The 15,065-nt window shown below is 32.5% G+C and overlaps 1 protein-coding gene across 2 annotated transcripts in view; it reads left to right on the top strand.

Moving 5' to 3' along the window:
- GLRB (glycine receptor beta) overlaps positions 1 to 15,065 on the top strand; it is an 87,626-nt gene that overhangs the window by 49,786 nt on the left and 22,775 nt on the right. For both annotated transcript variants that reach the window (XM_032248583.1, XM_032248584.1), the window contains exons 5-7: positions 11,515 to 11,744; positions 11,850 to 11,932; positions 13,511 to 13,651. In XM_032248583.1, the coding sequence (XP_032104474.1) occupies positions 11,515 to 11,744; positions 11,850 to 11,932; positions 13,511 to 13,651 (454 nt within the window). The remainder of the gene's footprint in view (positions 1 to 11,514; positions 11,745 to 11,849; positions 11,933 to 13,510; positions 13,652 to 15,065) is intronic.

Here is a 15,065-nt window from a genome sequence, read left to right as displayed (position 1 = left end):
CTCTTGTTACCCAGGCTGGAGTGCAATGGCGCGATCTCGGCTCACCACAACCTCCGCCTCCTGGGTTCAGGCAATTCTCCTGCCTCAGCCTCCTGAGTAGCTGGGATTACAGGCACGCGCCACCATGCCCAGCTAATTTTTTGTATTTTTAGTAGAGACGGGGTTTCACCATGTTGACCAGGATGGTCTCGATCTGTTGACCTCGTGATCCACCCGCCTCGGCCTCCCAAAGTGCTGGGATTACAGGCTTGAGCCACCGCGCCTGGCCTAGAAGTCTTCTCATATTATTCATAAACCATTATTGCGTAGTGGAGGAAAAGTTACACTATATTAATATTCCTTAAGTTTTCCCACATCTCTATGGTTATGTAACTCGGTGTTGCAGGTTCTTAGCCGTCCTGCCCCAGGAATGAGGGAAGAGGCCCTACAGGTACGGTGGGCTCGTTCAAATAAATATCAGACCCAAAGAGTTTTGTAGAAAAGCGATTTATTAGGCAGAGTTAGAAAGAGAGAAGAAGGGGAAGAGAGAGAGAGAGAGAGAAAGAGAGAGAGAACAAACTCCCACACTGTCGTGGGAGGGGATCCAGGCATGGAGTCCGCACAGGTGAGAGGCAGGGGGTCTTTTAATCTTGGAGTCACTGCTGCCCTATTCAAGTTCTTGTTCCATGAGAGGAGATCCTTCAAACTTCCTCTGGAGTGATTGATCTTTGACTTTGACATCTGATTGGCTGCCTGGCTTACAGTCCTCCCATAGCTTTTCTGGGGCTTTCTAAACAAAAGAAGCTCCCCTGGGCAGTCTGTCCTCCCGAGAGAAAGTTAGACAAAAAACTCGAGGCTCCTGGATGGGGGTGGATAGAGGTATGGTGTGGGAAGTTCTTGCCTTTGCAGTCACACCCCTTGTGGACCAGGCAAGATAAGTAAACGTGCTCCCTCTGTTATATGCTCCTTTAGCCTGTTTTATGGCCTAATTGTGAAGTTTTATAGTTCCTATTTCTCATGTGTGTGCACTCATTTGTATTTTGCTACCTTACATTTTTGTGAGGCATAATTATTAATGCTATAAGTGGTATTTACTGAGAGTAATACAGTAGTAGTATCACCAAAATTGTCAAATAAATGTTATCATCCCAATTTGAAGTTGCTGGAACAGTCAGATCTAGCTCTATCAGTTTATGTGCTACTGTTTGTGACAATTGAAGTAAAAGCATTCAAAACAGTGAGAAGAATGATTTGTTAGAGGGCAGGTGACAAGAGTTATGCTTATAATATTTGTTGAGTTTCCACTCAATTCCTAACTTTGGCTTTAATCAGCAGGATTTTCATAACTGAAAATGTGAACTATTGAACTTATGTGGGGAAAATTGTGTATTATGGGTTATTGTCATAATCTATACACTGACACTTTACCTTATCAGAAATACAGAAAAGCTCTCTCATGGAAATAAAAGCTTGTTTATACAATCCATTTCTTTCTTTAGATTAGGCATGCTTTGTAATTATATTGAATTATTATTGCACTATAATTCAGGATCCTGTCAGACTTTCTATGCCTTTCTGTTCCATGACTTTTTGTTTATTTTAATAATAGATTGTAACTCCTTTTGGGAAACACAGCTGTGACTGTCAAGGAAAAAAAAATCATATTTGGAATCCACTACAAAGCTTAATTCTAGTTCTTGGTAATTGCTCATCTTTGTTGTTTTAAAGCAATTTTATTTTACATATTTCCATATTTAGATTTAAAATACTTTCCTTAAAATTTTCCTTCATTTACTATTCTTTATCTTTTGTTTTTGTTGTTAATTTTAAAGCATTTACTATAGAATAATATTATTTCCCATCTTAGTAGATTTTACACCTTAGATGTAAAATTAGAAACATTAAACTGATTTCATCTTCATTTTTCTCATGTTATTCATCTTCAGGGTTTGCACCCTTTTGTTGGCTGAATTATGGCCCACTAAAGATGTTCATGTCCTAATCACCAGTAATTGCAATTCTTACATGAAACTAATAACCTCACTAGAGGCTAAATTTTATATCCTTTCAAACCTGTGGATGTGCTGTTTTACATGAAAAAAGGGACATTTCAGATGTGATTAAATATTTGGAGATTGTATCCCAAATTTTGGGTGGCGAGTATCCCGGATGGTTCAAGTGGAGTCAGTGTAATTGCCAGCATTCTTATAAGACTGAGACAGCAAGATCAGGGTCAGTGGTAGTAGTCGTGATGAAGGATGCATGAAGCGGTGGTCAGGCAAGGAAGGGACCATGAGTCAAGGAATGCAGGTGACCTCCAGACACTGAAGAAGCCAAGGAAACAGATTCTTTCCTCAGAGGCTTCCAAGGAACCAGCCCTTCAGACAGAAATCTTGACTTAAGCTCAGTGAACATGATTTTGGTTTTCTAACTTACGAACTCTAAGATACTAAATTTGTGGTGCTTTAAGCCACCGTTTTTGGTAATTTTATTATAGTGGCAATTGGAAACTAGTACATATGCTGAGCATCTGCTAGTATTTTCTTCCTCCTGAATTCTGCTGGAGGTTTATCTGATTGCATGTAACTTCTTCCCAAGCCTAACTGAAGGATTACCTAATTATAACATAACTTTATCCATATATGGAAATGCCAAAAGAATCAGTTATATTTTACTGAGTAATTACTTAAACCTCTCACTCATTAAGGTTTATTCTATTAAGGTTGTAATTTTAAAAAATATATATGTTTTTGTAGTTAAAATATACTTTAGTCCTTTCTCTTTGTCAAAGTTACTTTTTTTAGGGTATGTACATGAAACTGAACAATTTATTATGAATACTTTCCTCATTACCTTTTTTCTTCAAGTTACATTATTGAGAAGCATTGATGATTAAACTTCACAACTAAGAGTACTATATTAGGCATTGAGGAAGGATGAAAAATGTGCAAGATTTGTTTTCTCTTTCCAATAATTTGGTTATTGTTATTAATAAATATGGAAAAAGTTAAACGAATGGTGTGAAGAATGCTAGAAAACTTTCTGAACTGTTAAGATGACACAGAAGGCATTTCCCCATTCTTGTATTTAATAGAAGTGTATTGGATACTTTGTATACCGAGCCTCAGCAGGTTGCTGTTCTTTACGGGGTTTCCAGTCTAGTGTGGCACCATCATACCAGCTACCAGGCACTCCTAATAGAAATGCACTATGGGGATAGATCTAGAACAAGTAATTATCCATAAGGTGTTGTTGAAGAATCTTTATTCAAAAACTTTGAAAAATGATGTATTTAGAAAAATAACTAATATGTAACTTAAGAGCTTTTACAGACATTCTTATGTGAAACTTTTAACCTGACTAGAGGCTAAATTTTAAATCTTTTTCAAACCAGGCTTTTAATAGCCCTATCGACAGAACCTTAATTATAATGATGCCAGATGCAATAACAGCTGAACTCTTTTATTTATTTGAATGCTAATTTTTGCCATAATGTAAAGAAAACAAATGAATTAAAGATTACATATGTCAGCTATTCTAACAACATTACAAAGTATAGATAAACAGTTCTTAATATTAAAATATCATTTATGAAATTAACTGATTATAGTGTCATTGTGAAATGTTTTATTGCCTTGAAGAAATAGTTTAATTTGAGTGTTAATTGGTTCTAAACATTTTTGGAGACCATCCATTTTTCCAGATAATGACTAATAGTGTGTTATTTGGAATGAACAATGAATATTATTTGTCACCAAGTACTTTAAAAGCAATTAAGTAATTTCCCACTCATAAAAGAAGTCTGTTTCTGATGGGAATTTGTTCCTTGCAAAATAAATGATAGAGCTATAATTACTGTGATTGAATAATTGAAAATGAAAATAAATGGGTTTCAAAGATGGTTATCTTAATATAAGGCATTTGAAATGCCAATAACTAGTAATTATTTGAAAATACTCATAAAACATTAACCAAAGCATATAACTAATGAGCTTTTATCTTTTAATGAATGTTCCACCCAAACTATTAAGTTGTAAAATTTTGAAATAAAAGATACATAAGCTTGCTCCAGCTTGTGTTGAATTGTAATATTATATAACCTTATAACTAATAGAAAAGCATCTTGGAAGCACCTTCATAATGAAATAAGACATAATAATCAAAGTGATACACTGAATGAACCAATGAAGTTGGCAATTTCCAGTTTTGGCGATGCTCATTGAGACACAGCTCTGATGGAGCTCTATTTAAAAAAACATAATTGGAATAGAGACCCATATGAGCTTTTTTTTTTGTGTGTGTGTGGTATATTGAGGTTACAATGGTGCATCTTTAAGCAAGAAGAAGAGTTTAGGAGATGCTAAAAAGTGTATAGTGCTAAAAATGTATAGTGCTAAAAGTTCAGGAAATGCTAACAAATGTATAGTGTTGAGATTTGATACCTAGAGGTGAAAGACTGTTCAGTGTAATTGTAGGTGGATCATCTCAGCACGGAGAAACCCAAATCTGTTACACTATATGAAGAATTTTTTGAAGCAAAAAAGCATATTAATCACTTTACAAGCATTAAAAGGGAATAACAATAGCATAAAGGATATTTCCTAATAAAATGAAAAACTTGTTTAGAGCCTAATATCTCCAGGTGCAGTTCATGTGCTTTACATATATCCTCTCATTGAATCCTTCCTAAAACTCTATGTTGTGAGTCTGTGATTATTATCCCCATTTTATATAGAAGGGAACTTTGTATTCCATTCACTCCTTAATCCTCTGCAATCTTGTTTTTGATACACTTCTGTACCAAAAATGTTTTTGCCACCGTTTTCAGTGGCTTCTGCATTTGCTGAAAGTAGATGGTTTTTTGTTTTTTTGTTTTTTGTTTTTTTCTGTACTTGACCTTCTGTGGCACTTACTGCTATTGACCATCACAAAGCTTTTGTTCTTATGGTTTGGCGAAGTCACATTCTTAGGATTTTTTTCTTTTTCTGTTTTCTGGCTAGTCCTTTAAATGCTTGCCCTCCCAGGTATTTTTGTGTTGTTTTGTTTCTTGTTTTTGTTTTCATTACGTATTCCTGCTTTAAGTAATAATTTTGAACAAACTTAATCTTGATTATTATTTTTTTTTTTCGTAATGTTTTGAAGGTTCAGGCATGTTGTAGCATATATTAGAATTTTGTTCCTTTTTTATGGCTGAATCATATTCCATTGTGTGTGCATATATATACTAAAGTTTGGTTATCTGTTTATCTGTTAATAGACATGAGTTATTTCCACCTTTTGGCTATTTTAAATAATGTTGCTATGAACACGGGTGTACAAGCATATTTGTCAGAGTGTCTGCTTTCAGTTTTGTGGGATATAAACCTAGGATTGGAATTTCTGGATCATACAGAAATTATGTGTTTAAGTCTTTGAGAAAAATATATAATTTTTAAAAGTTTAAGACAGACTTATAGTGAAGACATATGAATGATTTATTTGATGCACTATTAAGGGAACCAACAGCATAATGAAGCTAATTCAAAGAATTAAATAGACAGAAGCAAAAGAAATAATGCCTAGATTAGATTGTTAAATAAAACTTGTTAATGTTATTCAGAGAACTATGGGTATCGTCTTGGTGAAATATTTTTATATGACAGAAATCATAAGTAACATCAATTTTTTAAAAGTTATCTAATTTTACAGTCATAACTCTAATCAATAGAAAGTATCAATTCAAATTTACAATGTCCTGGAGAATCACAGGGCCTTTAAGTGGGCTTGTTAGATATTGTTTTAGTATTATATTGAAAGGACAAACAAATTTTTGCCTTATCTCAAAATTGTGGATATTTTTTTCTTAACCTTGCATTTCTTTACTTTGATTTTGTTTTTGGTAATTTTTTTGCATTCACCTTTTAAAAGTAGACTCAACGTAGACTTTATTGCAGCTTTATTCATAATTGACAAAAGTGTCATTTAGCAAATGAGTGGATAAACACACCAAATTGGTACATTTGTTATCAAATATAATTTGATAATTTCAAATATAATTTAACATTATCATCCAAAGTTTATCATTTATAGGTTTCATTCCTAGTTTAGTACATTCTGTGGGTTTTGTCAAATGTATAATGATATTACTTCACCATTATAGTATTATACAGAAGAGTTTCACTGCCCTAAAAATCATATGTGCTTTACCTGTTCATCCCTTTCTTCTTAAATTCTGGCACCAGAAATCTTAATTTCTGGCACCACTATTTCCGTAGTTTTGCCTTTTCCAGAATGTTAGATAACTGAAATCGTACAGTATGTGACCTTTTCAGATTGGCTTCTTTCAATTAGTGATATGCATTTAATGTTCCATCTTATCTTTTGATGGCTTGATAGTTCAGTTCTTTTTAGCACTGAATAATATTCCATTGTCTGGATGTGTCACAATTTACTTACCCATTCATCTACCAAATGACATTTTCATCAATTATGAATAAAGCTACAATAAACGTCTAAATGAAGGGTTTTATGCTGACATATTTTCAACTCCTTTGGGTGAATACCAAGGAGTGTGATTGCTGGATCATATGGTAACAGTATGCTTCATTTTGTAAGAAACCACTAACTGTCTCCAAAGTAGCTGAACAGTTTCTCATTTTTATTAACAATGAGTTTGCTCCTCTTTTCCACATCTTTGCAGTGTTTGTTATTGTCAGTGTTCTGGATTTGGCCATTCAAATAGGCGTGTAGTGGTATCTCATTGTTGTTTTAACTTGCATTTCCCTGATGTCATAGGATGTTGATCATCTTTTCATATGCTTATTTGTCATCTGGGGTAATACCTGTTCAGGTCTTTTGGCAACTTATTAATTGAGTTGTTTGTTTTCTGATTGTTGAGTTTCAAGAGTTCATTGTATATTTCTTGGCCTTGATTTTAACTCCTACCTTTCCATTGTTTCTTGCTTGGCCGCTGTTTAGTGATGATCTTGAATTTTTGGGGCCATTTTCTCTGTCTTGATATTTAATATTCTTTCACATTGCTGATGAAACTGATCAAGAAGTGGTACCTTTTTACTCTGATTTGGTTCTGCTTTTCCCACATGTCACCACCTGTGAAAATTCTTACTCTTTGGGAACCTCACCAGACTCATGTTCTACAGCCTTTCCTGATCCCTTGTGTCTGATGTGATCATTTATTCTCTCGACAAGTATTGTTTTGTTCTTACATCTCTTAGAGCCTTTACCAGTTGTTTCATGACTTGTTTAATCATCACCTCCTGAGGATATTGACCCCATGTTCTTATTCCTCTCAGACTGGTAGCTCAGACCTTTGAACACCAGAAGTCCTTAATGAAAAACTATTGAATGAATGAACAAATGAAGGAAGGAATGATTGTTTTACACAGCCCAGCAAAACCATTGGTTAAGTGAGCTTCTTTAATCACTGAATTTAATCTGGAACATAACAGGTAGATATATTATTCTGTTAGTCCGTACATCAGGTTTGCCATGTGAGTTCATGTATCTCTAGTCAGTGAAATCTGAGTAATAGTCTGAAAAATCTCAGATTTGTTTTCTAGTACCATTTTGTGTTGATCTCTGTATGACTAGCACCTAATGTAATGCTGGATTTATAGTACATACAATAAGTGCCTTCTAAAAGCTTTTGAAGAATTAGTAAAATGTTAGTTTTAATGATGTTTAGCAGCCCACTAAAACTTCTAGATAGCATCTTTATGACAATAGAAAAGGAATGCTGTCAATAGAATTGACTGAGTATTCAAAATGGGGATAACAGACAGTGATAATAATGTTAGTAATACATATAATAAAACTGATTAAGTTTTGTGAGTACTTACTTGGGGCCAGGTTTCATGCTTTAGATAGAGTATTTCCTTTAATTCTTAAGAGTTACTGTGGACTAATTTTATTGACAAAGAATTTGAGGCTCAGAGAAGTTAAACAACTTGACTTAAACTCACATAGTAAATTTTTTAGCACAGAATTTAGACCCAGGTTTCTCTAACTTCAGGTCTCAGTATAGGTGTCAATTCATTTGTTAGCTTAAATGTATCTCGAGAGCCTAAGTTAGATGTTCCATTGTGAACTGTTTTTTCTTTTATTTGGATGTAGCCTTTTCAAGCTGTGCTTGACTGATGGTCAATGCCCCTCATAGTTAATTTTTAAAAGCAAGGAGAGCTGACAGCTGTGTCCTTACTAACCAGATCATGAAAAGGAATATATCATTAATAAATAATTTTTGAATGAATGAACCAATGAGTCAATTACTTACGGATTTAGATAGAATTTAAATAAATGTTTTCTAAAAGTCTATGAAGTAATGTGTAGCTGGATTTCCAAGGGTGTAAAATGGGAAGGAAATGAAGGAAACCTCCTTATTTATATGACACGTTCTATATTAATCCTTTACACTGAGTATTTTATTTAATCCTCGTAATAGGATATATATATGTGTATTATATATATATATTATATATATATGTATATATATATAATTTAGAAGGGTTAAGAAACTTAGAAACTTGTTCAGGGTCGAAGCTTTTAAAATTTCGAGATGAGCTCTTAATCAGGCCTTTTATATTTCCAAGTCCATGCTGACTCCATTATATAAGCTTTTACAAATTAGGCTATTATAATTTTTTTAAAAGTTATTTATGATTGTATAAAGACTAAAAATGGTGGTTAACTATAAATAAAGTGTTCTTACATCATTTCTAATTTTCCCGTAGATGGTTTTAATTTTGTCAATGCTATGTAGAGCTTTTCTCTATCCTACACAGCTTTCTGCTGTTTAAAATGTTTGGACTTAATACTGATAAAAAACACAAATGTATTCTTGGATTGTGTAGAAAGATTTATAAGATTTCAAGAAGCATTTAGAATAGTAAACTTCACATGGAGAAACACTATTAAAATTGCTATAGAAATTTAAAAAGAAAGCTAATTTTGGTATGTAATTTTAGATCACTTAACAATACCATTTTGATAGGTAGAACATGTAATTATGCTTCCAAAACATGTGTGCATGTATGAAAATTATAAGAGGAATATTGTATGGTGTAGGCTTAATTTATGGACTTTCACCCCCAAAATAGAGAATGACTTCTTTTTTAGTTATGCAAAACATGCTGAAGTTAAATATTACCATTTCTTTAATTTCTGTCAGATAATTTCATGAATATTATTATAAAATACTGATATAAAATCTTTAGAAATTAATTACTGAGAAGCAAACCAGCCTATGTTCCAAAAGATATTTGTTTTGGTCTGGATAAAGAATACCAATGAGTAGCTGAGTATGGTGGCTAATGTCTATAATCCTAGCACTTTGTGAAGCCAATGAGGGAAGATTGCTTGAGGCAGACTTTGGAGACCATCCTGGCCAACATGATGTGATACCATCTCTATACAAATTTTTAAAAATATTACCCAAGGCTGAGGAAGGAGGATGACTTGAGCCCAGGAGGTTGAGGCTGCAGTGAGCTGGGATAGTTTCACTGCACTCCAACCTGGGCAACAGAGCAAAACGCTGTCTCAAAAAATAAAAATAAAAAACTAAAATAAATAAATAAAGAATACCTATGAGGACCTAATACATATATCCCTGTGCATATATGTAAAATTCTATTAAAAGAAGATAAACTAATATTAGGCTGAAATAAAGCATTCTAACTCTGGAAGCCACATTGGCAATGTTTCTTGGCAGCTACACACAAATAATACTGAAATAGCCTTGTCATGAATAAGGCACTATCTAGACTGTTATTTTATTTATTTTTTATCCATCTTTATTTCAGAAAGATTTGAGATATATAATAACAAAAATACAATTATGTAATTGAGAAAGAACTAAGTGTGCAGGAATCATGCAATGGTAATTGCACCAGGGTATGAAAGATAAATTGTTAATGCAATAGGTAGTTGAGTTAATGTTTAGTTTTCCAGCTACAAGACAAAAAGAAAAACACAACTAAGTCTTATTTTCCAGTTATATGAAGCATATTAAAGTATCAGGAGAGCATCTTGATAGTGTAAATTCTGAGGATTAAATGTGGTTTTGCAAAGCACTTGACATTAAGTATACTTAGCATATGGTAAATACCTATATAATGGTATGGTAATAATACATTTCTAACAAATTAAAAATTAAATGAGGAATCCATCCTGTGTATTTTCATATAAGAGTCATTGATCACAATAAGTGATCACAGCTTTAACAACAAGCATGTAAAATATACACAGACAACTTCATCTGGTTATTTCTTATATTGAACCTTAATAACAAATTCAGAACATAATGTTTTATCAAAATATTATGAATGCATATTTTCAATATAGCAATTCAAAGTTACAGGGTTTTGGTGATTTACCTTGATAAAACATAGCACTTAAAGGAGGTGACATGGTTTGGCTGTTCCCCACCAAAATCTCATCTTGAATTGTGGCTCCCATAATTCCCACACGTTGTAGAAGAGACCTAGTGGTAGGTAATTGAATCATGGGGCAGGTCTTTTCCCTGCTGTTCTTGTGATGTGAGTAAGTCTCATGAGATCTCATGGTTTTATAAAGGAGAGCTCCCCTGCACATGCTGTCTTGCCTGCCACCATGTAAGTCATGCCTTTGCTCCTCCTTCACCTTCTGCCATGATTGTGAAGCCTCCTACCCCTTGTGAAATGTGAGTCAATTGAACCTCTTTCCTTTATACATTAGCCAGTCTTGAGTATGTCTTTATTGGCAGCATGAAAACAGACTGTAATAAAATAATTTTCAGTGTGTATAGTTTTAGAATGCCAATAACTTTGGCAAATTATTTCAAGGAAGTTTTTTAGCAAATAATTTAAATTGAATACTATTGAGTGTTCAAAATAATATTGAGTGGCTATCACCCACATGCTTTTGCTAAGGTTATATAATTCATATTTTATAAGGAAATGCTTGAAACTAATGTGTATTCCCTCTAAAGTAGAGGACCATGCATGTCTTCCAGGAATGGATAAAAACTTTCGCCACATTGTATCTGTTGAAAGCCTTTACTTTATGAGAAAGATAGGCTTTTAGTCTTGGACATTCTTGAATTAATTTTTGTACGTGTCACAATGATCATCAAATATTAAGTAATAATCTAAATTTCATTATGAATTTTAATTTTAAGATATGTATATTTGGACAAAAAGGTTATGGGAAGAATGATAGCAATATTTAGTGGTTCTTATGCTTTTATGGTACTACCGCCTAATCAACTGTAGTAACTGGTGTTTGTATAAAGGTAAAGGAACTATCAATAAGGTTGTATTCTGATGTTTGAGCTAGCAAGTGCTACAGAATGTCTGTAGAGAGTAATTACGTAGAGACAAGTTTCTTTATCCTGCTAATGGAGCTCTTCTTTTGTGAAGCAGTTGTTGTGATCCTGGTTGATAGTGGAAGAACAAAAATATTTGTGCCACTAATCATTGTATCTCTTTTTGTTTTGTGGCTGAATAAGTTCTTTAATAAGCAATAAACATACACATGTGCATGCATGTACTTTTTTCTCAGGACTATAGAGTTAACATCTTCCTGAGACAAAAATGGAATGACCCCAGGCTGAAGCTTCCCAGTGATTTTAGGGGTTCAGATGCACTGACAGTGGATCCAACGATGTATAAGTGTTTATGGAAACCTGATTTATTTTTTGCAAATGAAAAAAGTGCCAACTTTCATGATGTAACCCAGGAAAACATCCTCCTCTTTATTTTTCGTGATGGAGATGTCCTTGTCAGCATGAGGTACTCTTTTATATTTAATATTTGTGCATATATATTTTCCTTCTAAAATCAATGGATGACAGAGAAGTATATTAAATTATTTCTAAGATGCGTTTCTACTTTCAGATTATCTATTACTCTTTCATGCCCTTTGGACTTGACGTTGTTTCCCATGGATACACAACGTTGCAAGATGCAACTGGAGAGCTGTATGTAAATGAGAATCTAATTGATTATGATAATGTGTTTAAAATGTCTGGGAAATACCTTCTACTGACATCTTAGACAACAAATTGGTGCTTTGATTATAAATAGTCATAAATAATTTATTTAGGGAAATTATAGTTACTCTTTTATTAATACTGTATTAACTTGTATTAAGATAAATCATTTTCATACTAGTCTTATTTCAGTTCATTGATGTAGGTATATACTCTAACATTCTAATTGCCATTGTTATTTGAATTAGCAATACAGGCAAGGTACAAGAGAAAATGATGTCCTTATTTCAATAGCATTTCCAATGTTAAAACCACATTTTCTTAGCAGAAAATTTAGAAAGCATTGAAAAATATTCTGTAAATCAAGCTAACATTCATTTACTATAAATGTAAATAAATTTAAATAATTTTTTACAAAATTGTATTATTTTATGTTTCTTTGATCATATTTTTTTGAGTTACTAAAAGGCATACTAGGTGGATTAATTGAAATTATTATCTATAAAATATATTAATTTCTCATGATGCTTATCTTTTGAAAATAAAAGTAAGACATAAACCTTGAAAAATTAACACAAATGCAAGGAATGTTTAGCCTGAATACATGAATCATCTTATAATAAGTTCATCTATTTCCTTAGAGAGTGAAGAATAATAGCCTGGCAAAATATCTTGTCTATGTATTCTAGATTATATGTCTAAAGTTACTTTGTGGCTGTTTTTAAATAATGTACTGAAATGGATCCTAAAGTTGAGCAGCATTTATTTCTTTCTAACTATGAAATGAGATTTTGCACATGTAAGAGTGTTTATATGTTTGCACGTGTTTATGTTTTTGCATGTGTTGTGTATGAGTGCCTATATGTCAATATAGACTTGTATAAAACTTCCAACAGTGTATTTAGATTTTGATTCCATTACTGGATGCACTAAAGCATTACTTTCCAAAATACATGCACTTTAGAGTTCGATAGTAGACTAGTGTGTGCTGTAAAATTCTTTAAATTATAGCCACATACCTAAGCCCAACATGTATGCTTCAGGATGCTAAAATAATGCTGTAATTATGTCCCTTTGAGAGCTTATTATATTGCCCTTCTATGGTCATACAAATCCTTTTAGGGAATTTTGCAGTGATTTCTAAAAAAAATTAGAAGTTTCAATGCTTACATTTCTTTTAAAAATCCCAGGTAGCATATTGCATGTTTGCAAATGTATACATTCAGAAAGCTTGCATCACTTGTTTATTACCTTTTGATTAATGATTGTTAAAAATAATTCTAAGATGGAGAAATGAGTTATTGTGTATGATGCCCTAGGATTTTAACTCTGTGCGATATGCTGATTTAGCTTGCTCTTTCTTTAAGAGAAGTATCTTCATTTAATGCTTATACTAGTATTTCCATTAGTGACCATGGATTTGACCTCTTTACATTTTAAACTACAATTTTATATAAGAAGGCCTTATTTTCTTTCCTTTGCTATGTTTAATATTTGGATTATTAAAATATTTTAAAATCATGAATTATATTTTAAACTAACATATTTATTTACTCTTGTTTATAGTTGGTTACACAACTGATGATTTACGGTTTATCTGGCAGTCAGGGGATCCTGTGCAGTTAGAAAAAATTGCCTTGCCTCAATTTGATATTAAAAAGGAGGATATTGAATATGGTAACTGTACAAAATACTATAAAGGCACTGGTAAGTAACATTCTTTAAATAAAGTTCTATTTCTAAGATACATTTTAATTAATATATAGCCAAGGAGAGAGTAAAAAGAATGAGATGAAACTTAAAAAACTAGCAAATTGTTTATCTTTACATTCATATACTTAAATCTTTCACAGAATTGTATTAATAAAGGTTTTTGAACTTTTAATTATTAGATAGACATACTTGATTTTTCAGTTGTTTATGTTAGTAATGAAAACTCTTTCAGGTAGTGGTTTTCAGGTGTTGTCAAGAAATTCTGCTTCTGGTAGGATTCCATTTGGGGCTGAACATTTTAAATATGAATAATATAATCTGTGTTTGTTCATCCATTGTCTCTTGGGTAGTTTTTAGATGGATATTCTTAATTTTAAAACGCATTGCTCCTTATGCTATGGAGGAAGCAATAAGAGCGTGAAATACTTAGACATCAGTAAATAGTCCCTGTACAGTCTTCTTGACCTGGGTCACAGAACAGCAAATTATGAAAAGGACAACAAATTAACCTCATTCATTAAATTACATTGAGCTTTTACAGAAAGCACGGTACTTACTACTCAGTCCTGTCATAGTGTGATTAGTGTTCAACCTTTGATTTTCTGCTGGTAGTTCTAGGTTAGTGAAGGTTTTAGATACTGAGTATAGTGTCATTTCACTTAGCAATATAAATAAGATTATTCAATTTTGATTATTACATTAGTAATAATCAGTTCAACATGTAAATCATCACACAATTCTAATTCTGCCTTTGGAGGTAACTTATAACAAAAATATTCAGAAACAGATATAATTAAAGCTTAACTTTATTGCAAAATACATGTTGACTTGAAATAATAAAATGTATTTAGTTTAATTGTGCAGAACTGAGAGAGATCAGATGTTTGAGCTAGAATCCTGTCTTCATGACAACATCAAGGCAATATATAATTTAAAACAGTCCTGTTGATATTAAGAGGTGGACAGAACATTTACATATATACAGCGTTATAATAAAGACAATGCTGTGCAACTTGGGGATACAGTTGGTTTAAGAATCTGTTGTTGACTTTGAAATACATCAGCAAATGATATAGCTTTAATATGTAAACATTCCTTCTTAAAGCTTATAGTACATTAGGAAAAGAGAGATAATAGTCAAATATATTGCTATATAATTATCAAAGTTTTTAAAAGTAAAAATGGAGAGCTACTAAAAATTTGGTCATCAAAATATTCAATGAAGAAGTCATAGATAGATTGTTAGATGTGGAAGTGATCTAATTGATAATTCTAAGCCAGCTCCTTTATTTAATGCATAAAATAACTGAAGAGCAGAGTAAATAAATTACTTATTAAATTACTTATTACTGGTGACTTATTACTTATTAAATATCACCAGGCAAATTATTGTCAGCCAGGGGACTAA

The sequence above is a fragment of the Sapajus apella genome, unplaced genomic scaffold (assembly GCF_009761245.1).
Source record: "Sapajus apella isolate SASKATOON/1434 unplaced genomic scaffold, GSC_monkey_1.0 scaffold67, whole genome shotgun sequence".
Lineage (NCBI taxonomy): Eukaryota > Metazoa > Chordata > Mammalia > Primates > Cebidae > Sapajus > Sapajus apella.
This window is presented reverse-complemented; position numbering and strand designations above follow the sequence as displayed.